The 17,896-nt window shown below is 45.3% G+C and overlaps 1 protein-coding gene across 1 annotated transcript in view; it reads left to right on the top strand.

Moving 5' to 3' along the window:
- Positions 1–6,487: 6,487 nt before the first annotated feature.
- The window catches only part of PDE5A (phosphodiesterase 5A), a 325,066-nt gene continuing 313,657 nt past the window's right edge, over positions 6,488–17,896 (top strand). Inside the window, exon 1 of the mRNA XM_075860590.1 lies at positions 6,488–7,054. Coding sequence (XP_075716705.1) covers positions 6,488–7,054 — 567 coding nt within the window. The remainder of the gene's footprint in view (positions 7,055–17,896) is intronic.

Below are 17,896 nucleotides of genomic sequence, written 5' to 3'. Positions count from 1 at the left end.
AGACCACTCCATATGCTGCAGGTGTCAGCTGTGTATTACAACTAACACCTTGCACTAATGGCCAGGAACAGAGATCGCTCTGATCCTGGCCGCTTAACCACTTAGATGCCGCAGTCAATAGCGACCGCGGCATATAAGCCGTTAGACATAGGGGGGCGGCCCCTTCCGACTGCCCATCAGCCCCCCCCCGTGACACTATTGCAGGTTGCCGATTCTTGTCATGGCAGCCCTGGGGCCTAATGAAGGCCCCCAGGTCTGCCTTCTTTCTTCTCCTGTAATGCCCTGCAGCGGACATCCATGCCGGAAGCAGATGGCTCAGACAACTGCATAGCGGCCGTTCAGCAACTCTGCTCCTATTCACTTGAATAGGAGCAGTACTGCAGGTCATCTGCTATTCCGTGACCAGAGCTATCTGCTTCTGGCATGGACGTCCGATCGGTGCAGCGTCCGGGAGTTGGACCCCCACCGATCATATACTGATGACCTATCCTGGGGATAGGTCATCAGTTGTCCGGTAGTGGACAACCCCTTTTAAGACTAAAATTAACTTGATCATTTTACCTTAACAGGGCATTACAAGTTGTCCGTGTGTTTGTAGTTAGCTAAGAAAGTTCTGTGGCCACTGCAGCATCAGCACTGATTTAAGCAGTTACCTTCTCTCTCTCTTTCCTTCCCTCTCTTTTTTGTTTATCTCTCTCTCTCCCTCTCTCTCTCTCTCTCTCTCCCCTTTCTCTCTCTTCCTTTCTCCCTCTCTCGCCTTCTATCTTTCTTTCTCTCACTCTCTCTCTCATTTTTAGTTTTCACTCTAAACATGTTATTTATATATATATATATATATATATATATATATATATATATATATATATATATATATATAGGTGTCATCTTTGAATTTGCCTTTCAGTAACCAAATGGTAATTTAAAAATTGATATAACATGCTGAAAAACGTAGTTTTACCATCAGTTTCCGAGAAGCTAATTTAAGAGTGACAACCCATAAAGATGCATTTCCTGTTGTCCCTTTAGCAAAAAATGGCAGCAGTAAAACAGAATATTACAATATCTATGTAAGTAAATAAAACATAATTTTTCTGTTTCTCTAACTTGCGTTTAACTTATATATGGCAAATGTTACGCAGTATATGGCAGCACACAGAGTGTCTGTGTCTTTGAAATGCAGACACATAGGAGACCAAATGTGTGGACATACAGGGTCTGTGTACATGACTTTCCTGTGAGCATGAACCCCAACATGACATTGTGCCCGTTGAACTCCCATTTAAGGGCCTGTAATAGGTTGTGTACAGTATCTAAAACTAAACATCCCTCTTGTCTAATTGGCTGTTAGGGATCAAGTGACTGGCTCCACAAATCCATTACAAGAGTTATGACATGGTGCTGTTTCCTCTCAACTAGTCAGAAAAAAATATACCTGCTGTTTTTTATAGCATTTGCGTATTGTGGCTCTTGATTGGGAATTTGTGGGACCATTTATTAGGGGCAATAGCTTCCACTAGCTTACCATTTTAATATCTAATATGTGTTTTAATAATTTAGATCTGTCTGATGGCAAATTCTCATAAAAGAAAACATCCCTATTGGAATTGTTCTATTAACATTTATTTTGGCTTATACATAATATACTTTGCTTAATAATCTGAATACATGGCTGGTAAGTAGAGATGTGCTACTAGTTTCAAACCTTGTAAAGTTCGGAATAAAACTTCTAAAGAAAAAAGTGGATTATTAAACGGAAAGGTAAAAAAAGGGGAAAATGGTCATGTAGTTTCACCTTTTTATAATTTTTTTTAAAATTTGAAATATAAAGAAGCCACAGTAGTCTGCAGAGCCAACAAATTAAATGATGTCACAAGTATCTGTATTTAACCAGCTTCCCGCAGAAACATGCTGAACAGGGTGAAGTAATCTTTTATGGAATAGTCCAGATTATTTATGATTAGTTCATTTGTCCTTTCATATGCCCACGGGAAGTAGACAACCTAAAATAACACTGTCTTTATATAATCCAGTTTGGACACTTTGCTCTTGGACACTAAAGCAGGTCTCAGGTTTGTATTACAGGTTTGTTCAAGAAGCAGAGGAAAAACCAAATAAATAGTCTATCTGTGTTTTGGAAAATACATTACTTATGTTCACCTCTTCCCGCGCTACGCCGCAACTGTACGTCCTGAAGAGGTGTTGCTTCCTGCTCCAGGACGTACAGTTACGGAGCGGTTCCCGGAGCACACTGTCCTAATGGATAGTGTCCGGGAACCGCAATGTCAGCTGTCCCCGACAGCTGATGCTCCAGTCTTGCCGGTAAGCGGACCATCGTCAATAAACCCCTTAAATGCGGCGACAGATTGCGATCGCCGCATTTAAGGGGTTTGAAGCATATCGGCAGCCCCCACTAAGTGATTGTGGGGGGCTGCCGATGCTTGTCATGGCAACCGGAGGCTAGACAATGGCCTCCGGGTTGCCATGTACGGAAGCCTAGGAGGAGAAGCCGGAGGCTGTTGCTCCAAGGCTTCCTGTCAGAGTGACTGTTACGTCACAATGACAGTTAGAATACATTACCTAGGTAGTGTAATGTATTCTAGCAGTGATCAAAGCTGCAAGTTCTCAAGTCCCCTAGTGGGACAAAAAAAAGTTAATAAGAGTGTAAAAATAAAAGTTATGTTAAAAAAAGCAAAAACTTTAAAAGGGAAAAAATGTAACCGTTAAAAAAAAGTACACATATTTGGTATCACCGTGTTCATAACGACCCAAAATATAAAACTATAATGTTATTTTTCCCGCACGGTGAACACCACAAAACAAATAAATACAGAAACTATGCCAGAATCACAATTTTTTTTGGTCAACACCCCTCCAAAAATAGAGAATAAAAAGTGATCAAAAAGTCGCATGTACCCCAAAATAGTACCAATAAAAACTACAACCGGTCCCACAAAAAACAAGGCCTTACACAGCTTTCTTTTACTGAAAAATAAAACAGTTATGGCTCTGGGAATATGGTGACACCATAAAAGTGATGTTATTGTGCAAACGCTGCAAAACATAAAAAAAACTATATACATATGGTATCGCCATAATCGTACCGACCAGCAGAATAAAGTAAAATTGTCATTTATAGCGCACAGTGAACACTCTAAAAAAAATAAACTAAAAAACATTGTCAGAATTGATGGTTTTTGATCACCTGGCTTGCAAAAAAATGTAATAAAAAGTGATCAAAAAAATCGCATGTATCCCAAAATGGTACCAATGAAAACTACAGATTGCCCCACAACAAATAAGCCCTCACACAGCTTCGGTGGAGAAAAAATAAAAAAGTTCTGGCTCTCAGAATATGGCGATGCAAAATGTTCAGTGTTCCAAAAGCGGATAAGATCTGGCGCCATTTATCAGTGCGACACTGGCCACATGTCTATGAATTATTTATTTACCGCATTATTATACCCTCTTATTATGCCCTGATGTACTCCGCAGAGTTTACATATGCCCCCACATTATAAACTGAAATACCAGCAAAACCCCAAACAGAACTATTACCAAGCAAAATCTGCGCTCCAAATCTAAATGGCGCTCCCTCCTTTCTGAGCCCTGCAGCGTGCACAAACAGCAGTTTGCGTCCACATATATGGCATCGCCATACCCGGGACAACCCGCTTAATGGTTTATGAGGTATTTGTCTTCAGTGGCACAAACAGGGCACAACATATTATGTCAGTGGAAAATTGCAATTTTCACTTTGCACCATCCGCTGTGGATTAAACCCTTTGCGCACTATGACTTAATAGCACGTCGTGGTGCGGGGGTTGTTGTATGGAGCCGGCTCACGTGCTGAGCTCGTTCCATACGCTGCGGGTGTCAGCTGTAGCAGTCGCAGTATGAAGCCTACAAAATACGGGGTACAATTAACACAATGTATATGGAAAAATACAAACTTTATTGAGAATACAAAAATAGTTAAAAGATGAGTCATGCAAATCATGAAAAAGATGTCTGTCTATGCAAAAAGTGTACATCAACAATAATGTAACAAAGGCATGAAAAAATATATGCAGCACAGTATCAATAAGACCTAAATGGATATATCTATGAGGCCATGTACATCCCTGAATATGAGAGAGAGCAATGAGTAAAGTGAATAAAAATCAAATCCTCTAAAGCAGGGGTCTCAAGCACGCGGGCCGCATGCGGCCCCCGGGGCTGTCATCTGCGGCCCGCTGGACACAGACCCGCCAGTATCGGCTCTGCTCCGAGACTCTGGAATTCCCCGACATCGCTGTCCACATGAACAGCGATGTCTGGGGCTTCCCCAGAGCCGGAGTCCCGTGCAGAGCGCTAGTATCGGCTCTGCTCCAGGACTCTGTTGAATTCCCTGACATCGCTGTCCATATATGGACAGTGTGTCAGGGTCTTCCCCAGAGCGGAGTTCCGGGCAGAGCGCTAGTATAGGCTCTGCTCCGGGACTCTGTGGAATTCCCTGACATCACTGCGGCCCCTGGGGCTGTCACCTGCGGCCCGCGGGACACAGAGCCGCTAGTATTGGCTCTGCTCCGAGAATCTGGAATTCCCTGACATCGCTGTCCACATATGAACAGCGATGTCTGGGGCTTCCCCAGAGCCGGAGTCCCGTGCAGAGCGCTAGTATCGGCTCTGCTCCGGGACTCTGTGGAATTCCCTGACATCGGTGTCCATGTTTGGACACACGATGTCTGGGGCTTCCCCAGAGCCGGAGTCCCATGCAGAGCGGTAGTATCGGCTCTGCTCCGGGACTCTGTGGAATTCCCTGACATCACTGTGGCCACTGGGGCTGTCACCTGCGGCCCGCGTGACACAGGGCCGCTAGTATCGGCTCTGCTCCGAGACTCTGGAATTCCCTGACATCGCTGTCCATATATAGACAGTGTGTCAGGGTCTTCCCCAGAGCGGAGTCCCGGGCAGAGCGGTAGTATCGGCTCTGCTCCGGGACTCTGTGGAATTCCCTGACATCACTGCGGCCACTGGGGCTGTCACCTGCGGCCCGCGCGACACAGAGCCGCTAGTATCGGCTCTGCTCCGGGACTCTGTTGAATTCCCTGACATCGCTGTCCATATATAGACAGTTTGTCAGGGTCTTCCCCAGAGTGGAGTCCTGGGCAGAGCGGTAGTATCGGCTCTGCTCCGGGACTCTGTGGAATTCCCTGACATCACTGTCCATATATGGAGAGTATGGCAGGGTCTTCCCCAGAGCGGAGACCCGGGCAGAGCGCTGGTATCGGCTCTGCTCCAGGACTCTGTGGAATTCCCTGACATCGGTGTCCAAACATCGACAATGATGTCAGGGGCTTCCCCAGAGCAGGAGTCCCAGTGATGTCAGGAGCACAGCTGGAGTCCCAGGAAGAGCCTTCTAGCGCACTGTGGCAGCATCTGCGGAGGGCACTGTGGCAGCATCTGCGGAGGGCACTGTGGCAGCATTTACGGAGGGCACTGTGGCACCATCTACGGAGGGCACTGTGGCAGCATCTACGGAGGGCACTGTGGCAGCATCTACAGAGGGCACTGCGGCAGCATCCACAGGGGACTCTGCGGCAGCATCCACCGAGGGCACTCCGGTGTCACCAGTATTCCACCCGTATTTACGGGCACGTTTTCACTGCAAAATTTTTACACGTTGATCTATATTGTGATCGGTAGTTTCTGTCCAGGGTGCTGAAAGAGTTACTGCCGATTGTTTAACTCTTTCAGCACCCTGGACAGTGACTATCCCCTGACGTCGCCTAGCAACGCTCCCGTAATTACGGGTGCACACACGTAGTCATCCGTAATTACGGGAGCCCCATAGACTTCTATGGGCCTGCCCGTGGCGTAACTACGGCCTGATATAGGACATGTTCTATATTTTTCAACGGCACGAGCACCTTCCCGTAAGCATACGGGGAGGTACCCGTGGCCAATAGAAGTCCATGGGCACGTAAAAACACGCTTTAATTACATTCTTTTCAATTTTATTTTTCCATTATAACCCAGATTAAGTCTAAATTATCATGAGTGACTTTTAGCTCACAATATTTTTGACACCAGAACAATAATCTAGTTCCATGACATGAAATATATTATTGTATGAAAAGGTTCATGCAAAATAGAAAACATGATAGTAGGCAAATGAAAGGGAATAATTCACTGCCCGCTAATTTAGTTTATACAATATACATAGAAAAAGCAACATTCAATTCTTGTCAGTGACCTTTCCCTGAAATGACTCTTGAAGTATCTTGCCTCGTCCTTAATATAACATATATCAAAGGATATATGAAAAAAATTCTGTGCACTATGCTGGGAAAAGGGTGATTACACTTTTTAGAGGGTTGTATGGCCAGTGATCATTGTAAATATTTAATGCTGCTTCTCCTGCTGACACATTTCAGTGTTCATTTGTCATCATTCATGTGCTTTCCTTACTAAAATATTTATGACTTTATGTCCACTTTTCAGAGAAATGGTCAATGCATGGTTCGCTGAAAGAGTGCACACAATCCCAGCAACAAAGGAAGGAGGGAAAAGTCATACAGAAAATAACCAGCAGGCTTCTTCTGAGAGCACTAACCAAGGGGCACCAGTGAGGAAGATCTCCGCTTCCGAGTTTGATAGGCCTCTCAGGCCTATTGTAGTTAAGGACTCTGTGGGAACGCTGACATTTCTTGCAGATTCGGAAAAGAAGGAACAGATGCCTCTACAAGCTCCCAGTATAAATAGCGCAAGTGATCAGTGTTCTCGGCTTCTGGAACTGGTGAAAGATATTTCTAGCCACTTAGACGTCACTGCCCTTTGTCATAAAATTTTTCTGCACATTCATGAACTGATATCGGCCGACCGTTATTCACTTTTTTTAGTCTGTGAGGACAGTTCCAATGAGAAGTTTCTGGTTAGTAGGCTTTTTGATGTAGCAGAAGGCACTACATTGGAGGAGGCTTCAAATAACTGCATACGTTTGGAATGGAATAAAGGAATTGTGGGCTATGTGGCAGAATATGGTCAACCCTTGAACATAAAGGATGCTTACAAGGTAAAGTAATTATACAGTGGTCAAACACAAGTCATTATAGTTTAGAAGATAACTCAGTCTTGGTCACGGTTTAACTCCTCAGTACTGCGTCTACAAATTGATATTTGTAAAATAATGATTATCACTAAGGAGAAGAAATGTGTGAAATAGACCCAGGTGGTACACATGGAAATATGACATTTAGGCTCTGTCCACACTGACATCATTACTTTTTATAGGACCCTTGTTGGATTATGATGGATCTTTCATGATTTGTTTTTTCCTTCAGTAACTTCACTGATAAGGGCATGGCCAGACGTGGCAGAATTGCTCTGGAATTCCGCTGCGGACACTCCGCAGCGGAAATCCGCAGCGGACCCGTTTCTCCATTGCCTTCCACAGCTTTGTGGTTGGGTTCGTTTGCACGTTGCGGACAATTCCGCTGTGGAGCATAGGCTGCGGTGCGGAATTTGGTGTCCGCAGCATACAATGGTTGTTGCGGACGTGTGGCGGACTGTTTGCGGACTCATTGCGGAATTTCTCCATTGACTCCAATGGAGATTCTAAGTTCCGCAATGAAGTCCGCAGATGTCATGTACATGTTATGTGTGCTGCGGAGCGTATTGGTTTTTTAACCATGACATTTCTTCATTCTGGCTGGACCTATGTATTTCTAGGTCTACAGCCAGACTGAGGAAGTCAATGGGGCTCCCATAATTACGGGTGACTACGTGTGTGCACCCATAATTACGGGTGACTACATGTGTGCACCCGTAATTACGGGAGCGTTGCTAGGCGACGTCAGTAAATAGTCACTGTCCAGGGTGCTGAAAGAGTTAAGCGATCGGCAGTAACTGTTTCAGTACCCTGGACAGTGACTTCCGATCACAATATACATCAACCTGTAAAAAAAATAGAAGTTCATAATTACCGAGAACTCCCTGCTTCCTCCTCCAGTCCGGTTTCCCAGGATGACGTTTCAGTCTAAGTGACGGCTGCAGCCAATCACAGGCTGCAGCGGTCACATGGACTGCCGCGTGATCCAGGGAGGTCGGGCTGGATGCCGAAAGAGGGACGCGTCACCAAGACAACGGCCGGTAACTATGAAATTCGTTTCCTTTACTGATAGAGAGAAGGGAAGTACTTTCACCTCAGTACGCAGCGGCTAGTCCGCATCAATTTATTGCCCATTTTGGGCAGATCCGCAACAGAATCTGCAACGCAGATTCTGAGCGGCATTGATGCGGACAGTTGCGGAAGAATTCTGCCATGTCTGGGCATTCCCTAATGGTTTCCACACTACGCTATTCTGACATGGAAACCTGATGGATAAAACGAACACAAGTGTGAATAGAGCCTTACATGTAGGCAATGTAGATGTAATCAGAGCCTGTCTCAAAACATTGCTTAGATACTTAGCATAATATAGTTCACATATTTTATTGTGTTTTTCTTTTTTGTAGCTTTTACCCTAATGGTAACCAGTAGAATGATTCAGACACTAGCAGCAAGTTCTAGTAATATATATATGATATTCCTAATGTCACGCACAACAGCTGGGTGGCCAGACGCAGCTATCGAGCTACTGGTTGGGTAACAGTGCTCTTCAGTGTGCAGCCAAATTCATATTGTTGTTCTTCACTGCTATATAATTTACCAAATGTCAATGTCTATTGAGGCGTTTTTTTTCCCGTGAGCAGAAAAACCATCTCGCGGAAAAAAGAAGCGACATGCCCTATATTCGGGCGTTTGCATCTCTGACCTTCCCTTGACACCAATGGGAGGCAGAGAAGGCATATTTCACAGCGTTTTTTGCCCACGCCGCTCAATGGCCGCGGGCAAAAAACGTGTCAAATGGCGTGCAGGCAGATCAAAATCTGCCTCAAAATGGCAGAATTTTCTGCCTGCAAAAAACTCTGTGTGAACATAGCCTTAAAGATATATGTTGTATAATTCTAGTTTTTACCATGTTTAAGGTTTGTATTATGCTTATACTAGTCATCAGTAACACAACATACTCTTGTGTCCAATAGGAGCTGTTAACTCAATTTGGAATAAATAACAGATACTGTACATTCAGATAACACCACATTGTGGCAGGTACCATAGGCTCTATTAACAATTTCGTTGTGGTTTCCTTCTATAATGGAGACGACGACGCATAGCTGGATCTGACATCCGACAGACCCCACTGACTTAGGCCTTATTCACACGAATGTGTGCTTTTTGCGTGTGCAAAAACCGCAGCGTTTTGCGCGCGTTGCAGTTCCGTGTGTCATCAGTGTTTGGTGCGTGGCTGCGTGATTTTCACGCATATGCCATCCTTATGAGACGCGGTTTTGAAGTTTAGAAAAAGAAATAAAGGAAGTGCTTTTATTTTTTCCTTCATTTCTTTATCTACTGTTGCGCGAATCACGTGCGACACACGGAAGTGCTTCCATGTGCCTTGCGTGATGCGCGAAAAACGGGCAAGTATAGGACATGTCTTGAGTTTTACGCTGCGTGAAAATCACGGACTGTCTGAACGGCCCCGTCCACTAACATAGGTCCATGTGAAAATCACGCGCGTATCACAGACTTTAAACACGTTTGTGTGAATAAGGCCTTACAATGCAGTTCCTCAGGTTCTGCTAATGAGTCAGAAATTATGGAAATGGCAACAGAGGTTCTGAAAGGCTCCTAGAGCACAGATGTGAACATAGCTTTACAATGTGTATTTTACAGCTCATAAATATACATATTCGACTGATGTTTGTTTTTCTAATAACTTAAAGACTGACTACACATTCATCAAACTTTTAAAATGTCATAGAGACATATCAAAACTTTGGATTAGTGGGGGTCCAGGTGCCAAGGCCCCCACCGTCACTAAAACGAAGGCACAGAAGTGCTCAGCTGAGCGCTTTGCACCTTCGGCTGTATTCAGCACCCCTCGTCAGCCTGTAGATGGTTTACATAGGCATTCTATGAGGAGCGCTGATCACAGCTAAAGGTGCAAATCGCTCAGCTGAGCACTTCTGTGCCTTCGTTTCAGCGATGGTGGGGATCTCCGCACCCGGACCCCACCGATCCAAACCTTTGATATGTATCTGACACAGTTACTCTTTAGTTATGAAGTAATCCTAGTGACATTATCTCCCAACATTTGCACTCTCACTTCAGAGATGTTGCGATGTTATTATAATAATACGACACCATCCTTTTCTTTGGACTAAATCTGTGGTAAGGGAAATGTAGTCCTCTTACTACTCAAGTGTGTAAGATTTTTTAACCCCGTAATGACCAGGCCTAAAAAGGTCTTAATGACTAGTTAAATGTTTTCATTTTTGCCTTTCAACAGCCATGACTCTTTTCTTTGACGTAGCTGTATGAGGGCTTTTTTTATGCAGGAGAAATTTGAAGAAAAAAAATTTTCCTGCATGGTTTGGGGGGTATAACAAATTTCCTGTGTAAGTTTTATAGAATTCATTTTTGCTGCGTGAATATAGGAAAAATAAATTTTCAGCATTTTTTAATTATTATTCTGTTCACGTTTCACACTAAATGTCCTGTTAATTTTTTAGGTTATCATAGTAGCGTAGATACCTTTTTATATACCGGTATGTAGTTTTTTTTGTAATGCATGGGCAATAAAATGTATTTTATTCTAAGTACTGACTTTTTTTTTTACCATTTTTAATTTTTTTTAAATTTTTGTAACTTTTTTTTTTTAATCCCATAAAGGGATAACTTTATTTACAACTTAATTTTTACTTAAAATATATTTGCATACTCCTGTATGCTAATACATTATACTGTGTCACTGTGACACAGGCTACTGTTAGGGCAATACACAGTTTGCCATAACTGCAGGCTTATAGTCCTTTCTATGTCCCCAGGGCTGACTGCAGAGGGTTCCCCCAGTCTTCGATCACGTCACCGGCTTTCCCTTTGATTGGGGAGTTCCCTTTGATTGTGCTACGGTCATGGACCGCAACGATCAAAGGGTTAAACAGCTGGGGTCAGAGTTTTTTACGATCCCAGCTGTATTCAGAAGGCTTCTCTAAGTTCGGTAGCTGTTAGTTACAGCTACTGCTTAGAGGATGAGCGCTTACTAGAGAGAACATAAGCCTCTTCTATAGCGACCCCTGAACTATGGTTGGTCCTGGAAATATGGCTGACATATGGCTGTGTGAATAAAGCCTTATTGCAGTCTGAACCATGGTTTCTGGCCTATTCTTTAGGCCTTATTCAGACGATCCTATCACTCGTCTGTGTGCTGTGCGTGGAAATCACTCACAGCACACGGACCAGTTGATTTCAATGGGGCTGTTCACACATTCGTGAGTTTTCCCGTAGCGAGAGTCCGTTGCGTGAAACTCACTGCATGTCTTATATTGGTGCGTTTTCACGCACCTACTCGCCCATCCGTGTGCTTGCCCATCAATTGCATTGGAAAAAAAAGTGCTTTGCGAGTGCGTGAAAAACAGATGCCACTCGCCAAGCACACTGATGCAATAGCGCATCGCACAAGGACAGATTCACACCTGTTTTTTTACGTTCGTGTGAATGCAACCTTAGGGGGGATTCAGACGAGCGCGATTTGCGCGCGTGCAGGCCGCGTATTTTCTGCGCATCACGCACAGCACTATAGAAGTCAATGAGGCAGTTCAAATAGTGCGTGATTCTTGCGCAGCGTTTGTTCGCTGCGTACTATACGCGACCGGTTCAAAAACTCTGCGTATTTCACGCATCACGCACCCATTGAAGTCAATGGGTGCGTGAAAATCACGCGCACCACACGGAAGCACTTCCATGGGACGAGCGTGATTCGCGCAACAGCAGTGAAAAGGATGAATGAAAACCGAAAAGCACCACGTGCTTTTCTGTTTCCGAACATCCAAACGGAGTGTCTTTGCGATGAGCGAAGCCGGACAAGCGTACCGAACTTCACCGGGTTCGGGCAAACTCGTTTTGGCCGATCCCGGCAAAAAAATTATCGGTACGCGACGTCAGGAGATAGTCACTGTCCATGGTGCTGAAAGAGTTAAACTGTTTCAGCACCATGGACAGTGACTTGCGATCCCAAAATACATTAACCTGTAAAAAAAAACCGAAGTTCTAACTTACCGATTACTCCTGTCTCCTTCCTGCAGTCCGACCTCCCGGGATGACACTTCAGTTCAAGTGACAGCTCCAGCCAATCACAGGCCAAGCACAGGCTGCAGCCAATCACAGGCTGCAGCGGTCACTTGGACTGCTGCGTCATCCAGGGAGGTGGGGCCCGATGTCAAGAGAGGCGCGTCACCAAGGACGCGTCACCAAGGACGCGTCACCAAGGCAACGGCCGGGAAGTTCTCGGTAAGTAGGAACTTTATCTTTTTTTTTTACAGGTTTTTCGCTGTTGTGTTCGGCATTCACTGTCGAGGGTGCTGAAAGATTTAGCTCTTTCAGCACCTTGGACAGTGACGGGCGTCGACAAGCCTCATCTCTATGATGCCGGCTGCGCGAAAATCACGCAGCCGCGCATCAGACACGCATGACACACGCAGCTGTCAAATGGTTTTTGCGCTCGCAAAACGCTGCGTTGTTTGCGCGCGCAAAAACGCAACGTTCGTGTGAATCTCCCCTTACATTGACATTACCACACGTGTCTAGGAAACGCAGGGGTAGCTGTTGTTCTGTGGTGCCACACTTAATTACTGCTCCCCCACACACAAAGATCCTGACAGAAAGAAGACTTGACGTTTAAACCACATTGAAAACCGCATCAAAACCCTGTTATAAAAACACAATAAAGAACCGCATTTAAATTTTAAAATTAATTTTAAATGCGGTTCTGTTGCAGTTCCTTGGAGTACGGTCCAACGTAGCGGTGTCCGCTTAGGGCCGAAACCCCGCTCACTTGCGGTGGTCAGTGGTCGCACGATTTTTGGTGATAATACCTGGAATCGTACCCTTAGAGTAGGAACGCACGGGGAGGAAGACATCCGAAACCACGCCGCCATGTGGTGTCAAATGGCCGCGCGATAAAGACAAAATCATTCAGCCATTTGGGGCATGGTTTCAGATGCTTGCCTCCCTGTGCGTACCTACCCTAAGGGCTTATTCAGACGAACGGGATATACGTCCGTGCAACGTGCGTGATTTTCACGCGCCTCGCACGGAAATATATTAGTCTATGGGGCCGTGCAGACAGTTGCGTGATTTTTACGCAGCGTGAGTCCGCTGCGTAAAACTCACGACATGTCCGTTCTTTGTGCGTATTTCGCGCATCACGCACCCATTAAAGTAAATGGGTGCGTGAAAATCATGCGCACCACACGGAAGCACTTCCGTGGGACGCGCGTGATTCGCGCAACAGCACTGGAAAAGTATGAATGAAAACAGAAAAGCACCACGTGCTTTTCTGTTTACAAACATCATGGCGGCTGCGCGAAAAGCACGCAGCCGCGCATCATATGATGCTGCCACACGGAGCTGTCAAGTGCCTTTTGCGCGCGCAAAATGCCGCGTTTTTTGCGCGCGCAAAACGCACACGCTCATGTAAATCCGGCCTAAGGGTATGATTCCAGGTATTATTGCCAGAAATCTTCCTTGCCCTAAGTAATGGCTGTATCAGGTATATTGTCCTGTAAGTGTGCAAGTCATGTATCAGCTCGTTAACACATACGTTTTCTGATATGTGCTGGGAGGAAAAATATGCAACAAATAGCAAATGTTGCGTTTTTTCGGCAGGAAAACTGCGAATCCTCAGCAAAAATTACAAATCTGAAAAAAAAACAAAAACATTTTTCCTGTTTAAATTTAATAAAAACTCAACACTTAACTCACTTGTGTTGCCATAGCAACAGATAATTTCCTAGCAGTTTTCTGTGCTGCTGGCCTCCAGGGATGACGTTTCATCCCATCTGAATGCTGCAGCGGTTATAGCAGGTTGGGCTGCTAGGAAACCACGCCTGGGGTGCAGGGATCACACTCACAGATTTGATGCAGTTTGTGGCTCACGTTTTTGAGCCAAAGCCTGAAGTGGATACAAAAGGAAGCAAACGATTAAAGAAAAGACTGAGACATCTCCTTTTTTTTTTTTCTTCTTTGAGGGTCTGTTCACATCAGTGTTGCTTTCCGTTGAGGGGTACCCCTCAACGGAAAGCAACGCTGATGTGAACACAGCCTTACTGCTCACACAAACACAGATTTCAGTCCACAATACACTTCAGAGGGCTTCTAATTCTATAACCCCATGTAGTAAACTGGGCTCCTGTATCAGCTTCTGTTAGGGTATGTTCACACAACTTATTTTCGGCTGTTTTTTCGGGCCGTAAACGGACAAAACACGGGGAGCAGAATGCCTCCAAACATCTGCCCATTGATTTCAATGGGAAAACTGCGTTCTGTTCCGATGGGCCGTTTTTTTACGCAGCCGTTTTTAAAAACGGCAGCGTAAAAAATATTCCCGCGAAAAATAAGTGCATGTCACTTCTTGAGCTGTTTTTGGAACAGTTTGTCATTGACTCTATAGAAAAACAGCTCCAAAAATGGCTGTAAAATGCGAGTTGCTAAAAAAACAGCTGAAAATCAGGAGCTGTTTTCCCTTGAAAACAGCTCTGTATTTTCAGACGTTTTATTAGTAAGCGTGTCAATATACCCTTACTGGCAACGCGGGACCTTGTAGTTTCACATAGGTAGATGGCTCTATGAAGCTTCAAGCAGAGTTTCACACTCCCCAATCCCCTGTCCATTTTAGGCTGTGTTCACACAGAGTTTTTTGCAGGAGCAAAATTCCTCCTGCAAAAACTGCTCCAGACGTTTTTTGCACAGTGGTTTGACAAAAACTCGTCAAAACACTCGTCGAGGCGTTTTTTTGCCCCGTTTCTGACTGATTGAAATGGGGTTTTGGAGGCGGAAACCGCCTCAAGATAGGTCATGCTGCTTTTTTTTTACGGCGAGCGGTTAAAAACTGCTGCGAAAAAAAGCACCTCCGCTTCCCATTGAAATAAATGGGAGATGGTTTCGGAAATTTTTTGCCGCTGATTAAATCAGCGTAAAACAAATGTGTGAACTGGGCCTAAGATGTTTGTTCTCAATAGAAACTTTTTATTATACTTACATAGAAGTAAGATCAAAATGCGCTCCACAAAGAAATGTCACGCGGCCTGCCAAGTATATGCCTAAGCCGGATTCACACGAGCGTGTTCAGTCTATGATATACGGTCCGCATGTCGGCCGCATTTCCCAGACCGAGCACACTTCAGGGAGCCGGGCTCCTAGCATCATAGTTATGTATGACGCTAGGTGTCCCTGCCTCCCCGCGGAACTACTGTCCCGTACTGAAAACATGATTACAGTACGGGACAGTTTTCCCTCTCGAGGCAGGGACTCCTAGTGTCATAGATAACTATGATGCTAGGACCCCGGCACCCTGCATTGTGTTTGTTCTGGGAAATGCGGCCAACATGCGGACCGCATATCTTGGACCGAACACGCTCGTGTGAGTCCGCCCTAAGCGTCGGTTTCACCTCTCCGGCTTTGTCCGGAACATACTAGGCATGTTCAAAACTGATGCAATTTAAATAGCTTTTTAGGTGAGGCTCATGCGCGGGGGACTGATGGTGGACGTGTGTCACTAGAGCTCCGCACCTCAACGGGAGTATACAGCTATTATTAGCTATTTTCAGCCACTCCCCTCGATCGCCTTCCACCGGAATTCCTCCTGCTTCTGCTCAGGGTTCTTTTGATGGCGAAAGGGAATGCCAAAAAGTCCGGGATCGTGACCAGATCGGCAGCGATTGAAGCGGTGACTCCATTGCAAATTGCACACGTGAAGCAAGCCATGATGGTGCCACTGTGTGGATGGAGGTACCGCTTGTTTTCAAAGCCCAAGCCCTGTCTCAGATTTGTTTGTAGATGAAGATTCCAGGGCTTCCTTCGCAGAACCTCTGGCGTGAGGGTTTTCAATTAGCCAGGCTGGGCAGGAGGGGTCTCCTCCATTATCCCCCCCCCCCCCGCTGCAAGCTGACACTGGGACATATTCGGGCGACAAAGTTCTTATTGCACGCTTCTCACAACTTTTAAAGCAGGAGCTTGAAAAAACATGTGTGAAGATCACATCTGAACTTAAAGCTGACTTTCATGCTCTGGGTTCTAGAATGGAGGCTAAAATTGATAACGCAGTGATGACTGTTAACCAGCACTCTGATTGTATTGACGACATATACCAACAGCTTGAGGAAGCCCACTCTAATCATGAAGACATGGAAAATAGATCTAGGCAGGAAAATTTCCGCATAAGGCTGGGTTCACACGAGCACATTAACGTCCGTAATGGACGGACGTATTTCGGCCGGAAGTCCCGGACCGAACTCGGTGCAGGGAGCCGGGCTCCTAGCATCATAGTTATGTACAATGCTAGGAGTCCCTGCCTCGCTGCAGGACAACTGTCCCGTACTGTAATCATGTTTTCAGTACGGGACAGAAGTTCCACGGAGAGGCAGGGACTCCTAGCTTCGTACATGACTATGATGCTAGGAGCCCGGCTCCTTGCACTGAGTTCGGTCCGGGACTTCCGGCCGAAATACGTCCGTCCATTACGGACGTTAATGTGCTCGTGTGAACCCAGCCTTAGAGGTCTGTCAGAGAATGTTCTGGATTTGGAAACTGCGGTACATGATCTCTCCAAACAGCTCCTTCCTGATTTATCTAACCGATATGTTGACATTGATAGAGTGCATAGGGCGCTCACTGCTCCCCGCACGAATGGTCTGCCTAGAGATGTGTTGGTGAAGCCTCATTATTACTCTGTGAAGGAAAGGGTCATGAAAGCTTCCAGGTCCTCAGAACAGTTTAGACTGCGTAGCTGCGACATTCAGATCTTTGCTGATTTTTCTCCTCGTACGATGCAGAGGCGTCGTTCATTGAATCCTCTCCTCCAAGTCCTGCTCCGTCACGAGATTAGATACCGATGGGCCTTCCCTTTTCGTCTTACATTTTCCTATCGCAATCGGTCACACAGCTTTGCTTCTCTCCAAGAAGGAGAAGCAATTTTGGAACACTTGGGTCTTCTTTCAAAGGACCCCGCTGAGGAAATCGCCACCGCCTGCTTCCTCCTCTTCTACAGCACGTCTTCAACCGCTCTGGAGCTCTAGATCTTCGGCCCGACCTTCAGTTTCTAATACCTGTACTTGCTAAACCTAGACGTTCTATAGATGTTATCCTCGCGGGATCCTGTGGTTGGAACTTTCTTCATATATTAGTTCCCCTTGCCGTCTACTAGTAACTTTACTTTTACACTGCTTTTGCCTTTAATGCTGTGGTATTTTTTTCTGTTGTCTTTCAGCTAGATTAGGGCTGAGCTATTGAGAGCTGGTCCTTCCGTTGGGTGTTGGCATGCCCTGCTTGGGATCTTGAGAGACCCCACTGATATTGTATTGTTCTTCGGGTGGTGCTCTCTCAACATCCCTTATAGCCCTGTTTCGGCGTTGCTTTACATATTGCTATATGTACTGAAATAACATCAGTTTATTGTCCTTTTTCTTTCACTTTTGCTCCTTTTTCCTTCTTTCCTATCCCCTTCTTATGATGGTCGAATGTCTTAGGTGCTGTGCTTTCTGTGAACTTATTGGTCATGGCTGACCCTCCGTCCTCCTTTAACGTTGTCACTCACAATGTTCAATGGTGCAAAGCTTTTCAAACATATACGTTTTTACATTGTGATGTAGTGTTTTTACAGGATTTGCATTTCTCTACTAGCTCTTGTCCTAAATTTATGCATACCCGTTATCCTTTGTATTACCTAGCAGTTGCTGTGGAAGAGAAGAGAGGAGTTGGCATCTTTTTGAAAATAAATCTTCCGTTTACACACCAAACCACGGTGGCAGATACTGA

The sequence above is a fragment of the Rhinoderma darwinii genome, chromosome 1, assembly GCF_050947455.1.
Source record: "Rhinoderma darwinii isolate aRhiDar2 chromosome 1, aRhiDar2.hap1, whole genome shotgun sequence".
Classification (NCBI taxonomy): Eukaryota; Metazoa; Chordata; class Amphibia; order Anura; family Rhinodermatidae; genus Rhinoderma; species Rhinoderma darwinii.
Note: the sequence above shows the minus strand (reverse complement) of the source record. Positions and strands in the feature narration are given on the sequence as shown.